The following is a 14,051-nucleotide window of genomic DNA, read 5'->3' on the forward strand; positions in this document are numbered from 1 at the left end:
GTAATGCAAAGGAGGGGTTTCAAATCACTACAACCGTCATATTTTCCACGCTGTCTTCGAGATCTCAGCCCCCGCGCTCGTCCTCGTGGACGCGCACTGTGCGACCATGTGCGTATGCGGTATCATCACTAGTGTCGCCCGCATCACACTGAGTGCATTTTATAGGCAATGGCAAGCGATATATGTCGTGTTCCGGGTCGCCCAAGGTAAGGCATTAGGAAATGAAAGTGGATGCCTACAAGTCGCTGATTGGCTAGTTTATACACCGGTCAACACCAAGCTAATGACCGGTTGTCGAGCAGTAGCGCCTAAAGGAATCTTTTTGTGGATTCCATGAAAGCACATGGGTGATTGAAGCTGGGAAACGCATGTAGTTGCTGTATTATCATCCTCTGACTAACGAAGTCGCTGATGCTCACAATGGAAAGAAGGTAGGTATCATTGTGGTGTCAGGATACGCCGGTAAATGCACAGACCACCTGAACCCTTTCCCCCTCAACCTCGCTGACCTCCCTGAACGAAAACCCTCGCCGAGAACACCATCACAGAAGATGGCGCAAAGCAGGCATGAGATCCGTGCTGTTCTGCCTGCGTGAACGCCTAAAACGAGAAAGATATGCTTTTCCGTGCTTGTGTATGCTTGGAGTGCTGCTGGAACGACGAGATGCAGGAGGCCTGACAGTCTACATACGGACGCGAAGAAGATATCGAAGACGGACCTGAGCGACATCGTAGGTGATGTACTCGTTGTACATCAAATATGCGTCTGGCACGTTGGTAGGTCCAGGTGGAGTTGAGACATCAGGCTGGTCGCGATGATTAGCTTACGATGTGTTAGGAAAATATTATGGCGGAACTCACCATCATGCAGCCCTCCAGCGCTGGGTGCACGCAACTCGCATCTTTCCACTTGCTCGGACCTGTCTGGCCCAAGCCCAACGTGCTGTACATGCCCTTGGCCTTAGCATCTTCGCCAGCACTGTACGAGGAATCCGTGAGCTCATGCATAGGGTTGCCCAATTCTGCCTCGCAGAGAAGAAGCAACGCTGTACCTCCTGAATTGTAGGCGCAACAGTAATTGGCAGATTTGGAGGACATGTCGGCGAGGTAAATACCCTTGCCAAACATATATCCAGAGACTGGGGCTTCAGGCGGTGCGATACGGAGACCTTGACCCAAAATGCCACCGTAATTGGTCACACGAGAACCGTGCCAGAGCAGACGGCGATTGCTTTCGATCTGTGCATATGGGCTCTTCTCGAATCGGTCGAACTCACCCTGTCGTTCAATGCGGAAGATGTCTTGGACAGCATAGTTAATGTAATGTGTTGCGCCCTTCGAATCGTTCAGATACGCGTCAATCTCGGTGAACTCTGGGCTGCTATGGTCAAGGGCTGTCATCTCGTTCATGCCGAGACCTTGGAACTGTTTATCGAGACGATGAATGCCGCTGTCGTCCTTGAGGTTGTTCTTAAGCATTGCGGCAGCCTCCTTCATGTCCGACAAGCTTTCGAGTAACTCGATTTCCTTCTTCAGGGCGTCATTGTCTCGAATGATTGGCGGGCGGTTGCGACCGAAGGCATGAGGGATAACGGAATAGTAAAGATTCGAAAGTCGCTCCACTTCAGCTCTGGAGTTTGCATCTGTGTTGTCGAGCAGTGTTGACATATCTTTCAATGCCTGGAAACCACGGGCGATAGTCGCCTTACTGAGCTTTCCAAGCGGGAGTTTATTCGCGTCATAGTTAAGCGCGGTCATGGTAGCATCAAAGTACTGCTGATTGAATATGAGCTGCATGAGATCTTGCGTGGGACGATCGAGAGTGCACTCAGCAACTTCAAGCTTCGGTTCTTCCTTGACTCCCCCGACTGCATCGTCTCCAGCATTGTCATCTTCCTCGTCCGAGTCTGGGTTGTACGATCGCTCGACATAGGCATATTTGCCAGCCTTGGGATCCTCACCTCGGTCATCCCACTTGAGGCCGGACTTGTCCTTGAATTTCTTCTCGAAATTCTTGATTGCGTCCGAGAGCGAACCGCCACCAAGCATAGCCATCTGGCCTCGCTCGCCTACTCTGCCCCATCGGGTCCAAGTCTTAAAGTCAGAACCGGAGGCATTAGAGAGCAGCTGTAGTAATTTAGTGCTTGACCATTTAGCGGATTTGACTGGCAACAAACCTGTACTTTGTAGAATTTGTTGTTGTTTGCTGATGCATTCGTTTGGTTCAACGAAGCGTCCCAGATGGTACCATCGCCATCAATGTAGACCTGGTAGCTGCCAAGTGGGCAATACTCGTCGATGGCGATTGTGATCTTCTTAGATTTGGCATTCTGGCCGTCACCTACCTTTGCATTTTCGGCAATCTTTGGCTTCTTATCCTGGGTCGGTGCCGGTGAAGCGTCTGGCGAAGCAGCGCGCTTCTTTGAGCCTTTACTCTGCTTTTGAGCAGGAGCTGCAGCGGGAGTTGCAGAAGATGATAGCAGATGCTGTGTCTCATCTGCTTTTGTGCCTGCCGCCGCATATATTAGTTTGGATTCTTCGACGGACCTTGGGATGCGATTGAAAGTTTGCAATGGGCATTGTTGCACTCTGGACTTACCTGTCGATTCGCAATCTTCAAGCCATGCAATGGTAACGACCGGGACATTGTGAGTAGCGGCGGCCTTGACTTTGGAGGATTTACTTTCAAAGTCTTTTTCGGTAGCAATTAGGAAATTGGTGTCCGCTGTGACGCTCGATGCGACAGTAGCTCCAAGCGACGTGACGCGTGCCTGCAGTGCGGCCTGGGTGGTCCCGGGGAATCTGCCAGATGTAGCGATGGAACAGCCATCGAGAGGGGGAGCCTGAGAGGCTTTTTGCGCAGCTTTACGAGCCATTGATGCAATTTGATGAGAAACGAAGCGCAATGCAGGCCAAGCAGAGAAGATGATGGCTATTTGAACGACCCCGGGCTGGAGTGAGATCAGCGCTCGGGTGAGATAAAAGTGGTCTGTGTTGGACAGGAGCCAGGCTGCAGCCCACAAGCGGCTAGCGCGACCCTTCTGCCTACCGCGAGACCAACGCGACAACACATGATAACGTGGACATAAGACCGCACAATTTGTCTTTCAATCACATCACCAAACCGACATCCTTCATCTACCACGGAGACATCCTTCTTTCGAGCGAATATGACATCGCTACTCACCATTCCGCTTGAGCTACTCATCTCCATATCTTCATTTGTGCCCACCTCAGACCTAGCCTCCCTGCGTCTCACTTGCAAGCAAATCGAAAAGTCACTTTACGAATGGTTCTCCGGGGAGTTCTTCACCAAGAAGCAGTTTATGCTCACCCCTACGAGTCTGCAGGCTTTGATTGACATCTCCAAGCACGTTAGCTTCTCAAAGAAACTGACACATATCATCATTGCCACCGATGTATACGATGAGATTCCATTACGATTCAGAGACAGCCACGCAGCCATGTGCTATATCAAGGGCTACGAAGACCAAAAGGTCCTTTTGAGCACCGGGATTGACCGCGAAATGCTCACCGAAGCTTTCCAGAACCTGGTAAACCTTGACACAGTTGGCATGCGCGATTTCAACGCTCCTAGCCGAGTTAGGGATGGCGACCATGCAAGCTGGAGCTCTTGGGGCGCTACTACCGTGCACAAAAATACGGGTATCTCACTTCGGTCTTCTAGTGACCCTAATTACCTATCTCACGTCTTTTCGACAATCATCCATGCTCTTGGGAAAGCCAATCGCACTCCTTCCCACTTCGAAGTGTTACTTCGCCAAAATGGTCTGCCCGGCACAGCATTCTTTCTCCCGGATTTCCTCCAATCCACGGCTGAGCCAGTGCTACACAATGTCAAGACTCTGCTCCTGAATGTCGATTTAACATTCCGATATCTCCACACTCATAGCAACGGAGTAAGTGTAGACGCACACGCGGGCCGCGCGATGCGGCGCTTTCTGGGCTATACCCCGAATTTGACCCATCTCCGCCTGAATTTCCAGAAGCACTTGGTGGCCAACAACGAGGCCTTCATGGAATGGCTAGGTGAACCGCCTCCCGCCTTGAGATCACAGCCAGTATCTTTCTTTGAGCCTGCTCCGATCGCACTGCCATTCCTAAGGCACTTGGACTTTGGCCAACTGAACGTTCGTCCCGACATTCTTGTTGCCATAGTCACCAAGTTCGCCCCGACCCTAGAAGATATGAACTTATGGCGGATGGGCCTCCAATCCCGAGCTCCGCCTCCATTCGGCCACAAGCCTAATCTTTGGTCAGACTTCTTCGCGAAGCTATCTAGTATTCCCCAGCTGGAGCTCAAGCATTTCAAGGCCGGCATGCTTCAGCAGGATTATATGTTTGTCAATTTCAAGGTACAAGATGAGGAAGCCCGACTGCTCAAGACAAAAGAACACACTGGAAAGCAGATGGAGAAGTTTCTAAAGGAGCTGGCCAAGCATGTCACCGTGGCATGGCCTGCGCCCGTCTTGCAAGATGATGACGACGACTCCGATGAGGACGAGGAGATGGCTAGCTTCGATGATGAAGACGAAGATGATGAGGATGATGAGGATGCCGAGGATGACGAGGAGTAGTATGACAGGAGACCGAAGCTCTCCTTGCGGGTAGTGTGCGTACTTCGTTGGGTTCTCTAATCTAGAGACTTCTTTTCAATTGAGTCTTGCTTTTACGTGGATACGATCTGGGTAGTTATATATAGTCCCAGCTTCAATGAGAACTTGATATTTGAGCTTTGTATCAATTACATGTATCATGAGTGCAACCTTACAAGTAGGCAAAGTTCAGATTCCAGTAGCCACCCCAAAATCAGCGTGTTAGAGAAATTCAGTAGGCCTTCCCCACCGTCCTCATTGCTGCCTAAATTCTTCCCGCGTCTACCAAGCTTGCGTTCCCGCTGGTTATAGGGAGGGAGGGTGAACTTACAAATTCGTTCAGGTTCTCTTAGGACTCCTGCCAGGTTTATGATACACATCATGTTTTGCTCTGCGTAGTGATGCGTTCAGCGGAAATGTGTTTCCTTCGTTGGTCGTGTTGAAGACGAAAGTCTTTTCCATCTCAAGATTAGAGCTTTGCGCCTTCCAAGAGTTATTTCAAATTACGCTTCAAAGGGGAGGCTGTCAATGAGACCGAGAGAGACAGAGAGTTGTATTCATCCTTCGTGACATGTACATAAAGTGCTACCTAATCAATCAACAACAGGCAAAACAAAAGGGTTATCGTCCAACTCATATCAACGGTAAACAACTTAGTCGCGTCCACCGATCCTCCTTTCGTAATCATCTGAGAGTCTAGACGCATCAACGACCTCGACACCTTTGCCCAGACCAACAATATCCGCGCTCTCCCACCATTTCGACACGGCATGCTCTGATGACTTGCCCTTGCGTGCCGGGCCTTCATCGTCTGTGTCGACAAGGCCGCCAAGCCCGGTGCCGTCGCTACCGACCACAACGATGGTCTGGCCGACCCACCTCTTGAGATCCTCGATGTTTGCCCCGTTTACACCGCTAAGCGCGTCGACAACATATACAAGATCGGGGCCAATGTGTCGCAGCATATGGACATACCCGGTAGGCGTACTAAAGGGCATTACCATGGCGGGCTCCTCGACGAGACGAAGGGCTTGCGCGTGCAGTGTGCTCCACAGAATGTTGTCAGAGCTGCGCGCCGAAAGAGCAGGCGTATAGACAGTATGTGTGTCCTCGGGCTGCGGGTCGATAGACTGGAGCTCCTCGCCTGGCGTGCGTGCGGGTGTTGATATAGCAGAGTACGAATCGCCTAGGGAGGAAGTACCAGCACGGGACTGTGGGCGTGAGCGTAGGGAGGGCGAGTAGATGAGAACGAAGAGCTTAATCTTGTTAAAGTCGGTGTCGGGGAGGTATGACAGGATCGTCTAGACACTGTCAGCATTCTATTCATCTCAAGACGATATAAGAAACCTACAGCATTCTCTGACCGATAGCTCCCGTCGTCGTCAGCCCTATCCATCAAGCTCTCGGCAGACACAACGAGCACGACCGTCTTCCTCTTGCCCGTCGATGGCCCGGTCTTTACACTCGCCGCGAAGCTCTTGGTCTGTGTATCCACCGCGGCTGCGCTCTCCCTTGACTGCGCTTCCACATTGCGTCGTATAGCTGCCTCCTCAGACCACCTACTGTGGTCGCCAAAGTCGTCTTTGTCCTCCTCGCGAATCGACGCGAGTGCGGCTCCAGCTGCGGCTCCTGCAGCCGCCAACCCCGCGACCGTCTTCTTGCTCACTGTGTCGAAAACTTGTTGTGGGCTTGGGGTACGTCTGATGATGCCCTGCGCGCGTCCCAGGAAGGTAGTCTCGTCTTCGCGGACCGCGCCTTGTGGTAGACCCGTGTTGTCGCGCTGTGTAGGGCCTCGGGGTGCTTTGCCGTGCGACTTCTCGCGACTGCTGTCTTCTCCATAACTCAGATCTTCATCTGAACTATAGTCTTCCGAGCCCTCTCGCGCGCTCCAGACCCAAGCTGCTAGCCCAGCTGTCGCAACTGTAACCGTCAGGATGAGTGGTACGTAGTAGCCCAAGGTGCTGCGGCGGCTGGACGACGACTGGCCGCGGTCATAACGGTCGTAATTGAACGAGGACATGTTCTCAATTCATTCTAGTATGTTTGCTTGGTGAGACGTGCGTATTGTGGTGGTATCCCTGGACTATGCAGCTGATGTTGTTGTCTTCGAGGAGGCTGGGGAGCTGTCGTGCCTGACATGCGCGCACCTGCCGAGGCGACAACGTGCGAGTCATTTGACCCAAAACTTCGGCGGGGTGACTCTTTTGAACTGCCTACATAACTCACGTACCTACAGCAGAACCAAACCGGGCAAGCTACAACTGTCTTCCTTGGGAATACTCATGGTCCATTAGCATTATAATTTGTCGCTTTGTGGAACAAGAGAACTTGGATCTCTACCAATATACCACACACTGCGCACATTTCACGTCTACCTCAGGATGCCTCACGCGACGAGCCTCCCAGAGCCAGGCTTCCAAGCTCTCATATTATGTGGGCCAGGAGCATCCTTCAGTACCTTCACATCAAGGCCTAGAGATATCCCAAAGGCATTGCTACCAATTGCAAATCGGCCTATGGTGTGGTATCCGCTGGAATGGTGTTACCGCATGGGAGTCACGGGTGAGGATCCGAGTATTTGAAGCCCCGTGGACACGAGAACTAATCGCCGGCAGACATTATCGTTATAACGCCCCCAGAGTCCTTGGAAGCTATCGAAGCTGCCATGTCCCAAAACCCACACCTTACAACCCTTCCTTCGCCAAAGCCAGACATTCTCGCCCCAAAAGACCTCACCCACGAGACCGGAACCGGCGACCTCTTCAGACTTCCCGAAGTACAAAATGCGATCAAGGGCGACTTCATCGTGCTGCCGTGTGATCTCGTATGCGAACTGGACGGTACAGCGTTAGCTGACGCGTGGATGATCGAACAGGGAGGCTTTGCGGGAGCTAGTGGTGGACTGCATGAGAACGGCAGCAAGATTGCTTTCGGCGCTGGTGGAGAGAGGCTCGGTAGAAGAGGCGGCCTAGGAGTTTGGTATGAAACCAAAGGCGAGGGTAGCAAGAAAGGTGAAGAGACGGACTTCATCGCAACCACGCCGCTGCCGACACCCACCGTACCAGCGCCCGCAGACTCATTACGGCGACACATCTCAAACCTCGTATACTCTGTCCCCACAGACACGCTTAACGACATCACCGAAGCGAACAAGACATTCCCGCTGCGACATTCGCTCATCCGAAAGCATGCCCGCATAAAGATGCTCACAACTCACCGCGACGCGCACATCTACTTCTTCCCGTACTGGGTGATTGAAATGATCAAGAAGAATGAAAAATTTGAGAGCATAAGCGAAGAAGTCTTGGGCTGGTGGGCAAAGGCTGGGTGGCAGGATGGGCTAGGAGACAAGCTGGGTCTGCGACAGATATTGCAGGGCGAAGATGAAGCCTCAGACCATGGTTCACAGGTAGTCGAAGAAGAGGTTGATGTTTCCAAGTTCAGCACAACCTACTCCAGCGGTATGACGAACGACGGCACAAGGACACCCACAATACTTGCCTCGAGAGTCACCCGGTCCTCCAGCATACCCGAATCTGCCAAATCGCTCACCTCGGACTCAAAACTCATCATACCTCCGCTACTAGCATACGTCCAGCCATCTCGTCCAACCGAGCCTCTCATCCGCCGTGTAGACGACTCGCACCTGCTCCTGACCGTCTCTCTCCGCCTTGCAAAACTCTCTTCTATAGAAGAGTCTAGCAAAGATACCGCCTCACCCTTTGCTCATCAGTCCAAAATTGCCCATAAAGAATCAATTCCCAGAAAGTGTCGCGTAGAAGCCGAAAACTCACTATTAGCAGAGAACGTCATCGTTGAAGAGAAAACGAACATCAAAGAAACCGTTATTGGTCCAAACTGTAAGATCAGCGAGGGCGCAAGGCTGTTAAGGTGTTTGTTAATGGATGGCGTGGAGATTGGGCCGAATGTGCAGCTTACGGATTGTATACTGGGTCGGAGGTGTAAAATTGAGGGCGGCGCAGCGAACACCGATAAGACGGTGCTGAAGGACTGTGAGGTGCAGGATGGACAGGTTGTGGAGTGGGGTAGTAAGTATCACCAGTACGTTGGTGTGATGGATAGATCGCTAACAAAACTACAGCTGAGGCGAAAAACGAGAAATTCATGCGCTTCGACGTTGGCGACGATCCGGATGATGTTGGGGGGTTCGGAGATGATGAGATTGATGCGGTGGAGGATGACGAGGGCATCTCATTATAAGAACGAAACATAGCTACAACGGATGCAACAATGATACCCTGGGTCTTTACATAACTAGCTTGGAAAGGCTATAAAGCTTCACAGCTATTCGCGGGTGAACCATGTCCATGGTAGACATATAGTAAATGCCTTTCAAACTGCAGCCTGAGACATTCATGGCACTTATTGATGCCAGAACCTATACTAAAAGAGCTCTGTTAATTCTACTCTAATTAATAAATCAAAGGGTCTCCAAAATCATCGAAAGATGGGGCAGCAATTAGGTTCGTGATGCGGATGGTTAGTCAGCGGCAGCCACGTCGAAACATCCAGCTGCAGGAACTGAACGATATTTCGATCAACTCCTGTGTCGGACGCTACACTAACTTCTTTTCGCTTCACGATAGCGAGTATAAACATATACTTGCTTTGATGCTTCTCAAGCACATTCGTCTTTGCATCGGTTTGCATTATCTGCCGTTCACAACGTCTTACTCCTGAAATCACAATCATGCGATCTGACACAACGACACCGTCCACCATGCCTACAATCCAATATATACCATCTTCAGTTAACGGTGCCACCTGGGAATTCTGCCGTTACTGCAAGAAGGTCGGACACCACTTCCATGATTGCAAGAATCTGAAGAAGGTCCTGTGCTTTCGCTGTGAGCGACGCGATCATTTCCATGACGATTGCGCTGAGGAGATTCGCGACGGCAACCCGCGCTTCGACAAGGTACCAGAAACGATACAAGAATTCCTTGTGCAACGAGACGCTTGGCAGACTCGTTGCGCGATCATGTTCGAATTGCTTAAAGAAAATGGATTCGAGGCAGCTGCGGTTGACCTGCGCGATCGTAGTCCATTATTCTTCCATGGACCTAAAACTTTGGACGAAGCCCTTAACCAACGAAAAGCTTGGAGGACCCATTGCACGACCATTTTCCGCACGATTAAAGATCATGGCATTCAAGGAGGTGCGACCGACGCTATTACTACTGCTTATCTATATTGACCCACCATTGTAGGGCTTGACCCCGTCATCAGAAGAGACGCCGATTCAGCCTCTGACACTATCGACGTGTACGCCCGTGCCGTCGAACGTGAGATAACGAATATCTCTCTTCATCATCCATCTTCCGAACTCTCTCATTCTATGAGCCGTGTCTATAATCATATCGAGGCCATTGGAAGGATGCAAGGCGAAAGCTTGTATTGGAGGTACACTTTGGCTGTACAGTTGATCAATCAAATTGGTCAAGCGCTCGTCGTTTCCATGAACTACCGGGATGAGTCACCGGAAGTAGATTATATGATTCTTGCCGCGTCCTCACTCGATTCACAACTCGAGGGTATACTTCGAGAAGGACTGAGGCACCTGCCGTTGGACCAGACTAGGATCACCTTAGAGGCCAACCAGATTGGGAATTTTTACCCTCGATCTTGTGCCTTTATCGAAGCGCAACCGTTCAGCTGGGAGTTGTGATATTATGTTCGGGTGTCAAAGATATTGCGAGGAATTGCAGTGTTTTCGCTATGGCTGTGTATTATATACTACAACATCACTCGATCCTGTTGTATCTTGGTCTGCAAAACATGCATCCCCGTGACATGTTTGGATCTCTTTGTTATCTGCTACGCTCCTTCTGTGTACTCTTAGGAGGCTTAATGTCTCTATTTTGTATAACTTACGTTGTCACTTCGTACCAATACTACCTCTCTAGGTGCAATCATGCCCTACCGTAACAACTGTACCAAAAAACATGCCACTGTGATTCAGATTGAGATGATCGAGAGAATGTGCTATCCTTCACTTAGGGTATTTGGCCAGGATGTCAAATGCGCGGCGAGGCCGTTATTTCTGCCCCCCACCTTCGAAATGAAGTCAACTTCACATTCACCACATGCTCCTTCCTAGGGCAAGATAGAGTAATTTAAAGACACGTAATGGCAACTTTTGTGCTCTGAAACCTCGCGTCTCCCTCCCTCACTTTATCTCGAAAGAACACAACTAACAGCATATGAAAACGGCGGCCGCGTGCATATCCAAAAGCACCATTTGACTGTTCAACAAACGAGACTTACCATACTTATCTCCTCTATGTAGAACAGCAGCGATGACTCAGTCAGATCGCTTTCGAGACGCACAAAGCGCGAGCAGCAAACATTTCTCCAATCCGAATTCGAAGCCTTCTCTCCCGCCGATGACCAAGCACCAGCAGAATAGCCAAAACGCTGCTCGACTAATAAACCGCGAGCACAAGTATCACTTAGAGTGCGAAGGGAACCAAAGGAAAATATGCATCATCAATGACACCATTGGTGAATTCCGCCGCTTCTCCGGCACTGTAGTAGCTGGTGACTTCAAAGAAGCGAAATCATGCACAGATACGGACCATCTTTGGGATATTCGGGTGGCATGCAACCAAGGCAGGGCAGCAGTATATTGGACGGATGGAAACAGGCACGCTGACGCGAAGTTGGGAGCCGGTATAGCTTGGCAGGTCGGATGGCAGTACAAGAGCGAAATGTACGCCCTTCAAGGAACCGGAGAGAGCGCAGATTCTGAACTCTTTGCCATTGCTGCGGCTTGCTGTGAAGGAAGTCGAGAAAAGTGACTCGATTGAGCGTGTACGAGTCTTCTCAGATTGTGCAAACGTGCTAATGGGAATTCAAGCCAGCAGTATTGCGGCTCTTGGACCTGTGCTACAAGAGGATTCCTGGGCCCTGCAGGATATTTACGACCCTGCGGATTTCCTTGATGTCCAAGATGTAGCAGTTGACCTTTCTGGATCAAAGGTCACGCCAAACCCAAAGGGAACCTCGAAGCAGAAGAGGTAGCAAATCAAGCTGCGTTTATGCAGGTTGGCAGGAGGAGGGAGAAGGGGTTCGTGAAGAGGAAAGAGGTCCCGGAGCTCATTGCAAATATTGGACAGGATTCGGTGGATGAGTGGTATTGGAGGGTGAACAAGGAGAGATTGTTGAAGGGAGAAGAGGAGGCAGATAATGAGGGCGAAGAACTACCACCACCACCACCATCACCAACACTTGGACGGAACCAGACGACGCATCGCAAAGGTCCGCAAAGATGGAGATCTCCTCTGATACCGATTAATCTTCTTGAACGACCTACATCTTATTGAACGCGTTCGTTCCGGTAGAATACTTCTCAGCACCCTCCTTGATCCGAGGCTCGGTCTCGATCCTCTCGCTCCTCTCATACTTCTCCTCATTGATCTCATCTCTCAAACTCTCGAGCAACATACTACTCTCCGCCTCCGCACCAGCCATCAAGTCGAAGCTCTCTCCGCTCTCGCTTGCCGCCTTCTCGAATACATCGATACCGCCATCCCACCACCGCGCTTGCTCGCCGATCCAGTCTATGCCTCCAGTCCGTCGAACGCGTCTTACAACTTCTTTTTCTTCGAGTGGAAAGACGGGGACTTCGGTTTTGGAAGGGAGGATTGTGCGGCGGTGCCATGCGCCAATGAACATGCCCTCCGGGTCGACTTCTTTTCGTACGCGGTTGTACTCGTCGAGATCGGACCCATAGACAGAGGAGAGATAGGTGTGGTCTACGTTCTGAAAGTTCTTTGCCCAATGGGGCCGGCCGTTGTAGTCTTTCATCAGGTGCTCGAAGGCTTGGTAGTAACGTTCCCGACACGGCGGATCTTGACCATACGGGCGGTAAAGGGTGGCATTGAGGTAAAGAGCTGGTGTGTCAGGGTATGAGGTGTCAAGATACGGCCGTGGTTCCCTGTTTACTGTGTTTGCAACGCGGACTTCGATGGGAGAGTGCACATAGAGGCCCTTTGTGCTGAAAGGAATACCGGAGCTCTGTTCGTCGCCATTGATCCAACTCGTTAGGCGGGTCAGGGCCTCGGGACCTTTGTCGAGGGGTATGCTCCATTCATTGACGTACTGAGAGTAAAGACAGTTCATGAGGAGCTCCGTTCGCTGCTCACCAACTGCTGAGATTATGGCGCCGTCCTTGAAACCGTACTGCATGCCGAAGACGAACCACTCCACCCATGGCAAGAACCGCGGGACATATTGCGATATCCAGAGAAGGATGTGGTAGGTGTGGTAGCCGACGCTGCCGCCGTACCAGTTGTATGTCGGCTTCACACTCGCTTTTGTAGTCTTGTCTGCCCGCCACACGATGGCCCGACGCATGTACGGTAGCCACCAGACCCTTACAAACTCGTTCGATGTCCAAAGACCATTGTTCCAATCCGCAAGCACATCTTCCATCGGCCGTATGGTCTGCATCCACTCGATATCGCTCGCCTCAATCATCTGAAACTCGATCTCGACAATGATGCCCAATGCGCCCAACGACACCAGCGCCGCGCGGAAGAGGTCTGGTGACTGTGTCGCCGAACATCGTACTGCCTGCCCGTTCGCAAGCACAATACGCAAGCTCTGTACGCAATCAGACAGTAGTCCGTGGTTCATCGAGCTGCCGTGTGTCGCCGTCCCAATAGCCCCAGCCAGCGATTGGTCGTCAATTGACCCCAGATTCGGCATCGTAAGGCCATGCTCTTTCGCCTGTAGATTCAAGCTATGCATACGAATACCTCCTTGGACCGTCATCGTTTTGCGCTCCTTGTCCACCTTTAGCACCTCTTTATAGTCGTCTAGATTTACCATCCAACCCGACGTGCAGGTGAGGTCTGACGGCGAGTGTCCACATCCCACAGTCACAACACGTCGTCGCATTCGGCGTGCGAGCGTGACGACTTTCTGTATCTCTTGTAGGCTCTGTGGCCGAATATACAGCTCTGGACGAGAGTGGAAGGTGCGCGCCCATGTGTGGTGGATGTGGGACTGCGATGCGCGGAAGGGGACATCGGGGTCGGTGCGGTCGAGCTCTATAGAGAATCGCGGTGGCATCGTGATGGTGCTTAGGGGTAATTGCGCCATGTTGGTAGTATTGTGGACGTGGTATATCGTGGCGTATATCAGGTAGAGGCGGAATGTCTAAGAGATGACCTGACGATACCCCGCAGACGTATCTAGCACAGTCCTTGTCGTTTCCGTAACCTCAGAGGATTTGGAGAGCAAAGGCACGCCTCCAATGTGACCTGAACAATGAAAGATTGAACTTGAAAATCGCCATCGCGAGGCTGTAGTCCCGAGGTCGGTCTGACGTGGAGGGGCGCCTGTAGAATCGCTAGCTAGGAAGGGCTAGAACAACCGGTGACTTGCTTGGCCATCTCCGCTGGATTT

General features: G+C 51.3%; 7 protein-coding genes across 7 annotated transcripts; 4 read left to right on the forward strand and 3 right to left on the reverse strand.

The window, feature by feature from the left end:
• Positions 1-683: 683 nt before the first annotated feature.
• On the reverse strand, positions 684-2,876 carry K460DRAFT_408543 (poly polymerase 2 ADP-ribosyltransferase 2; the record flags this gene model as incomplete). Its single annotated transcript, XM_040937175.1, has 4 exons — positions 684-806; positions 862-2,127; positions 2,178-2,509; positions 2,600-2,876. The coding sequence occupies 4 exons, from the start codon at positions 2,874-2,876 to the stop codon at positions 684-686; spliced, it is 1,998 nt and encodes a 665-aa protein (XP_040786811.1).
• Positions 2,877-3,087: 211 nt separating this feature from the next.
• K460DRAFT_369117 (uncharacterized protein) lies at positions 3,088-4,755 on the forward strand. The gene has a single exon (XM_040933899.1). The coding sequence runs from the start codon at positions 3,171-3,173 to the stop codon at positions 4,596-4,598; it is 1,428 nt and encodes a 475-aa protein (XP_040786812.1). The 5' UTR covers positions 3,088-3,170; the 3' UTR covers positions 4,599-4,755.
• A 376-nt stretch (positions 4,756-5,131) lies between these two features.
• K460DRAFT_317578 (uncharacterized protein) lies at positions 5,132-6,722 on the reverse strand. The gene is made up of 2 exons (XM_040930358.1): positions 5,968-6,722; positions 5,132-5,917 (listed from the first exon to the last, which is right to left on the reverse strand). Exons 1-2 carry the CDS (start codon positions 6,634-6,636, stop codon positions 5,270-5,272), a joined length of 1,317 nt encoding a protein of 438 aa, XP_040786813.1. The 5' UTR covers positions 6,637-6,722; the 3' UTR covers positions 5,132-5,269.
• A 117-nt stretch (positions 6,723-6,839) lies between these two features.
• On the forward strand, positions 6,840-9,067 carry K460DRAFT_369120 (uncharacterized protein). The gene is made up of 3 exons (XM_040933900.1): positions 6,840-7,178; positions 7,232-8,665; positions 8,719-9,067. The coding sequence occupies exons 1-3, from the start codon at positions 6,998-7,000 to the stop codon at positions 8,835-8,837; spliced, it is 1,734 nt and encodes a 577-aa protein (XP_040786814.1). The 5' UTR covers positions 6,840-6,997; the 3' UTR covers positions 8,838-9,067.
• Positions 9,068-9,171: 104 nt separating this feature from the next.
• K460DRAFT_161176 (uncharacterized protein) lies at positions 9,172-10,094 on the forward strand. Its single transcript, XM_040926886.1, has one exon. It carries the CDS (start codon positions 9,328-9,330, stop codon positions 9,832-9,834), a length of 507 nt encoding a protein of 168 aa, XP_040786815.1. The 5' UTR covers positions 9,172-9,327; the 3' UTR covers positions 9,835-10,094.
• Positions 10,095-10,936: 842 nt separating this feature from the next.
• Positions 10,937-11,437, forward strand: K460DRAFT_357872 (uncharacterized protein; the record flags this gene model as incomplete). Its single annotated transcript, XM_040932067.1, has 1 exon — positions 10,937-11,437. The coding sequence occupies one exon, from the start codon at positions 10,937-10,939 to the stop codon at positions 11,435-11,437; it is 501 nt and encodes a 166-aa protein (XP_040786816.1).
• Positions 11,438-11,654: 217 nt separating this feature from the next.
• K460DRAFT_369123 (uncharacterized protein) lies at positions 11,655-13,854 on the reverse strand. Its single transcript, XM_040933901.1, has one exon. The coding sequence runs from the start codon at positions 13,743-13,745 to the stop codon at positions 11,949-11,951; it is 1,797 nt and encodes a 598-aa protein (XP_040786817.1). The 5' UTR covers positions 13,746-13,854; the 3' UTR covers positions 11,655-11,948.
• Between the last annotated feature and the right edge of the window lie 197 nt (positions 13,855-14,051).

This window comes from Cucurbitaria berberidis (assembly GCF_010015615.1).
Source record: "Cucurbitaria berberidis CBS 394.84 unplaced genomic scaffold K460scaffold_4, whole genome shotgun sequence".
Taxonomy (NCBI): Eukaryota; Fungi; Ascomycota; class Dothideomycetes; order Pleosporales; family Cucurbitariaceae; genus Cucurbitaria; species Cucurbitaria berberidis.

What these genes read in the sequence shown, in the direction of transcription:
- K460DRAFT_369117 (XM_040933899.1), top strand. Translation starts at nt 3,171, where the DNA reads ATGACATCGCTACTCACCATTCCGCTTGAGCTACTCATCTCCATATCT.
- K460DRAFT_317578 (XM_040930358.1), bottom strand. Translation starts at nt 6,636, where the DNA reads ATGTCCTCGTTCAATTACGACCGTTATGACCGCGGCCAGTCGTCGTCC. An exon ending in GCTATCGGTCAGAGAATGCT is followed by an intron (nt 5,918 to 5,967) that starts GTAGGTTTCTTA and finishes GACAGTGTCTAG; the next exon opens with ACGATCCTGTCATACCTCCC.
- K460DRAFT_369120 (XM_040933900.1), top strand. Translation starts at nt 6,998, where the DNA reads ATGCCTCACGCGACGAGCCTCCCAGAGCCAGGCTTCCAAGCTCTCATA. An exon ending in TTACCGCATGGGAGTCACGG is followed by an intron (nt 7,179 to 7,231) that starts GTGAGGATCCGA and finishes AATCGCCGGCAG; the next exon opens with ACATTATCGTTATAACGCCC. An exon ending in ACAGGTTGTGGAGTGGGGTA is followed by an intron (nt 8,666 to 8,718) that starts GTAAGTATCACC and finishes ACAAAACTACAG; the next exon opens with CTGAGGCGAAAAACGAGAAA.
- K460DRAFT_161176 (XM_040926886.1), top strand. Translation starts at nt 9,328, where the DNA reads ATGCGATCTGACACAACGACACCGTCCACCATGCCTACAATCCAATAT.
- K460DRAFT_369123 (XM_040933901.1), bottom strand. Translation starts at nt 13,745, where the DNA reads ATGGCGCAATTACCCCTAAGCACCATCACGATGCCACCGCGATTCTCT.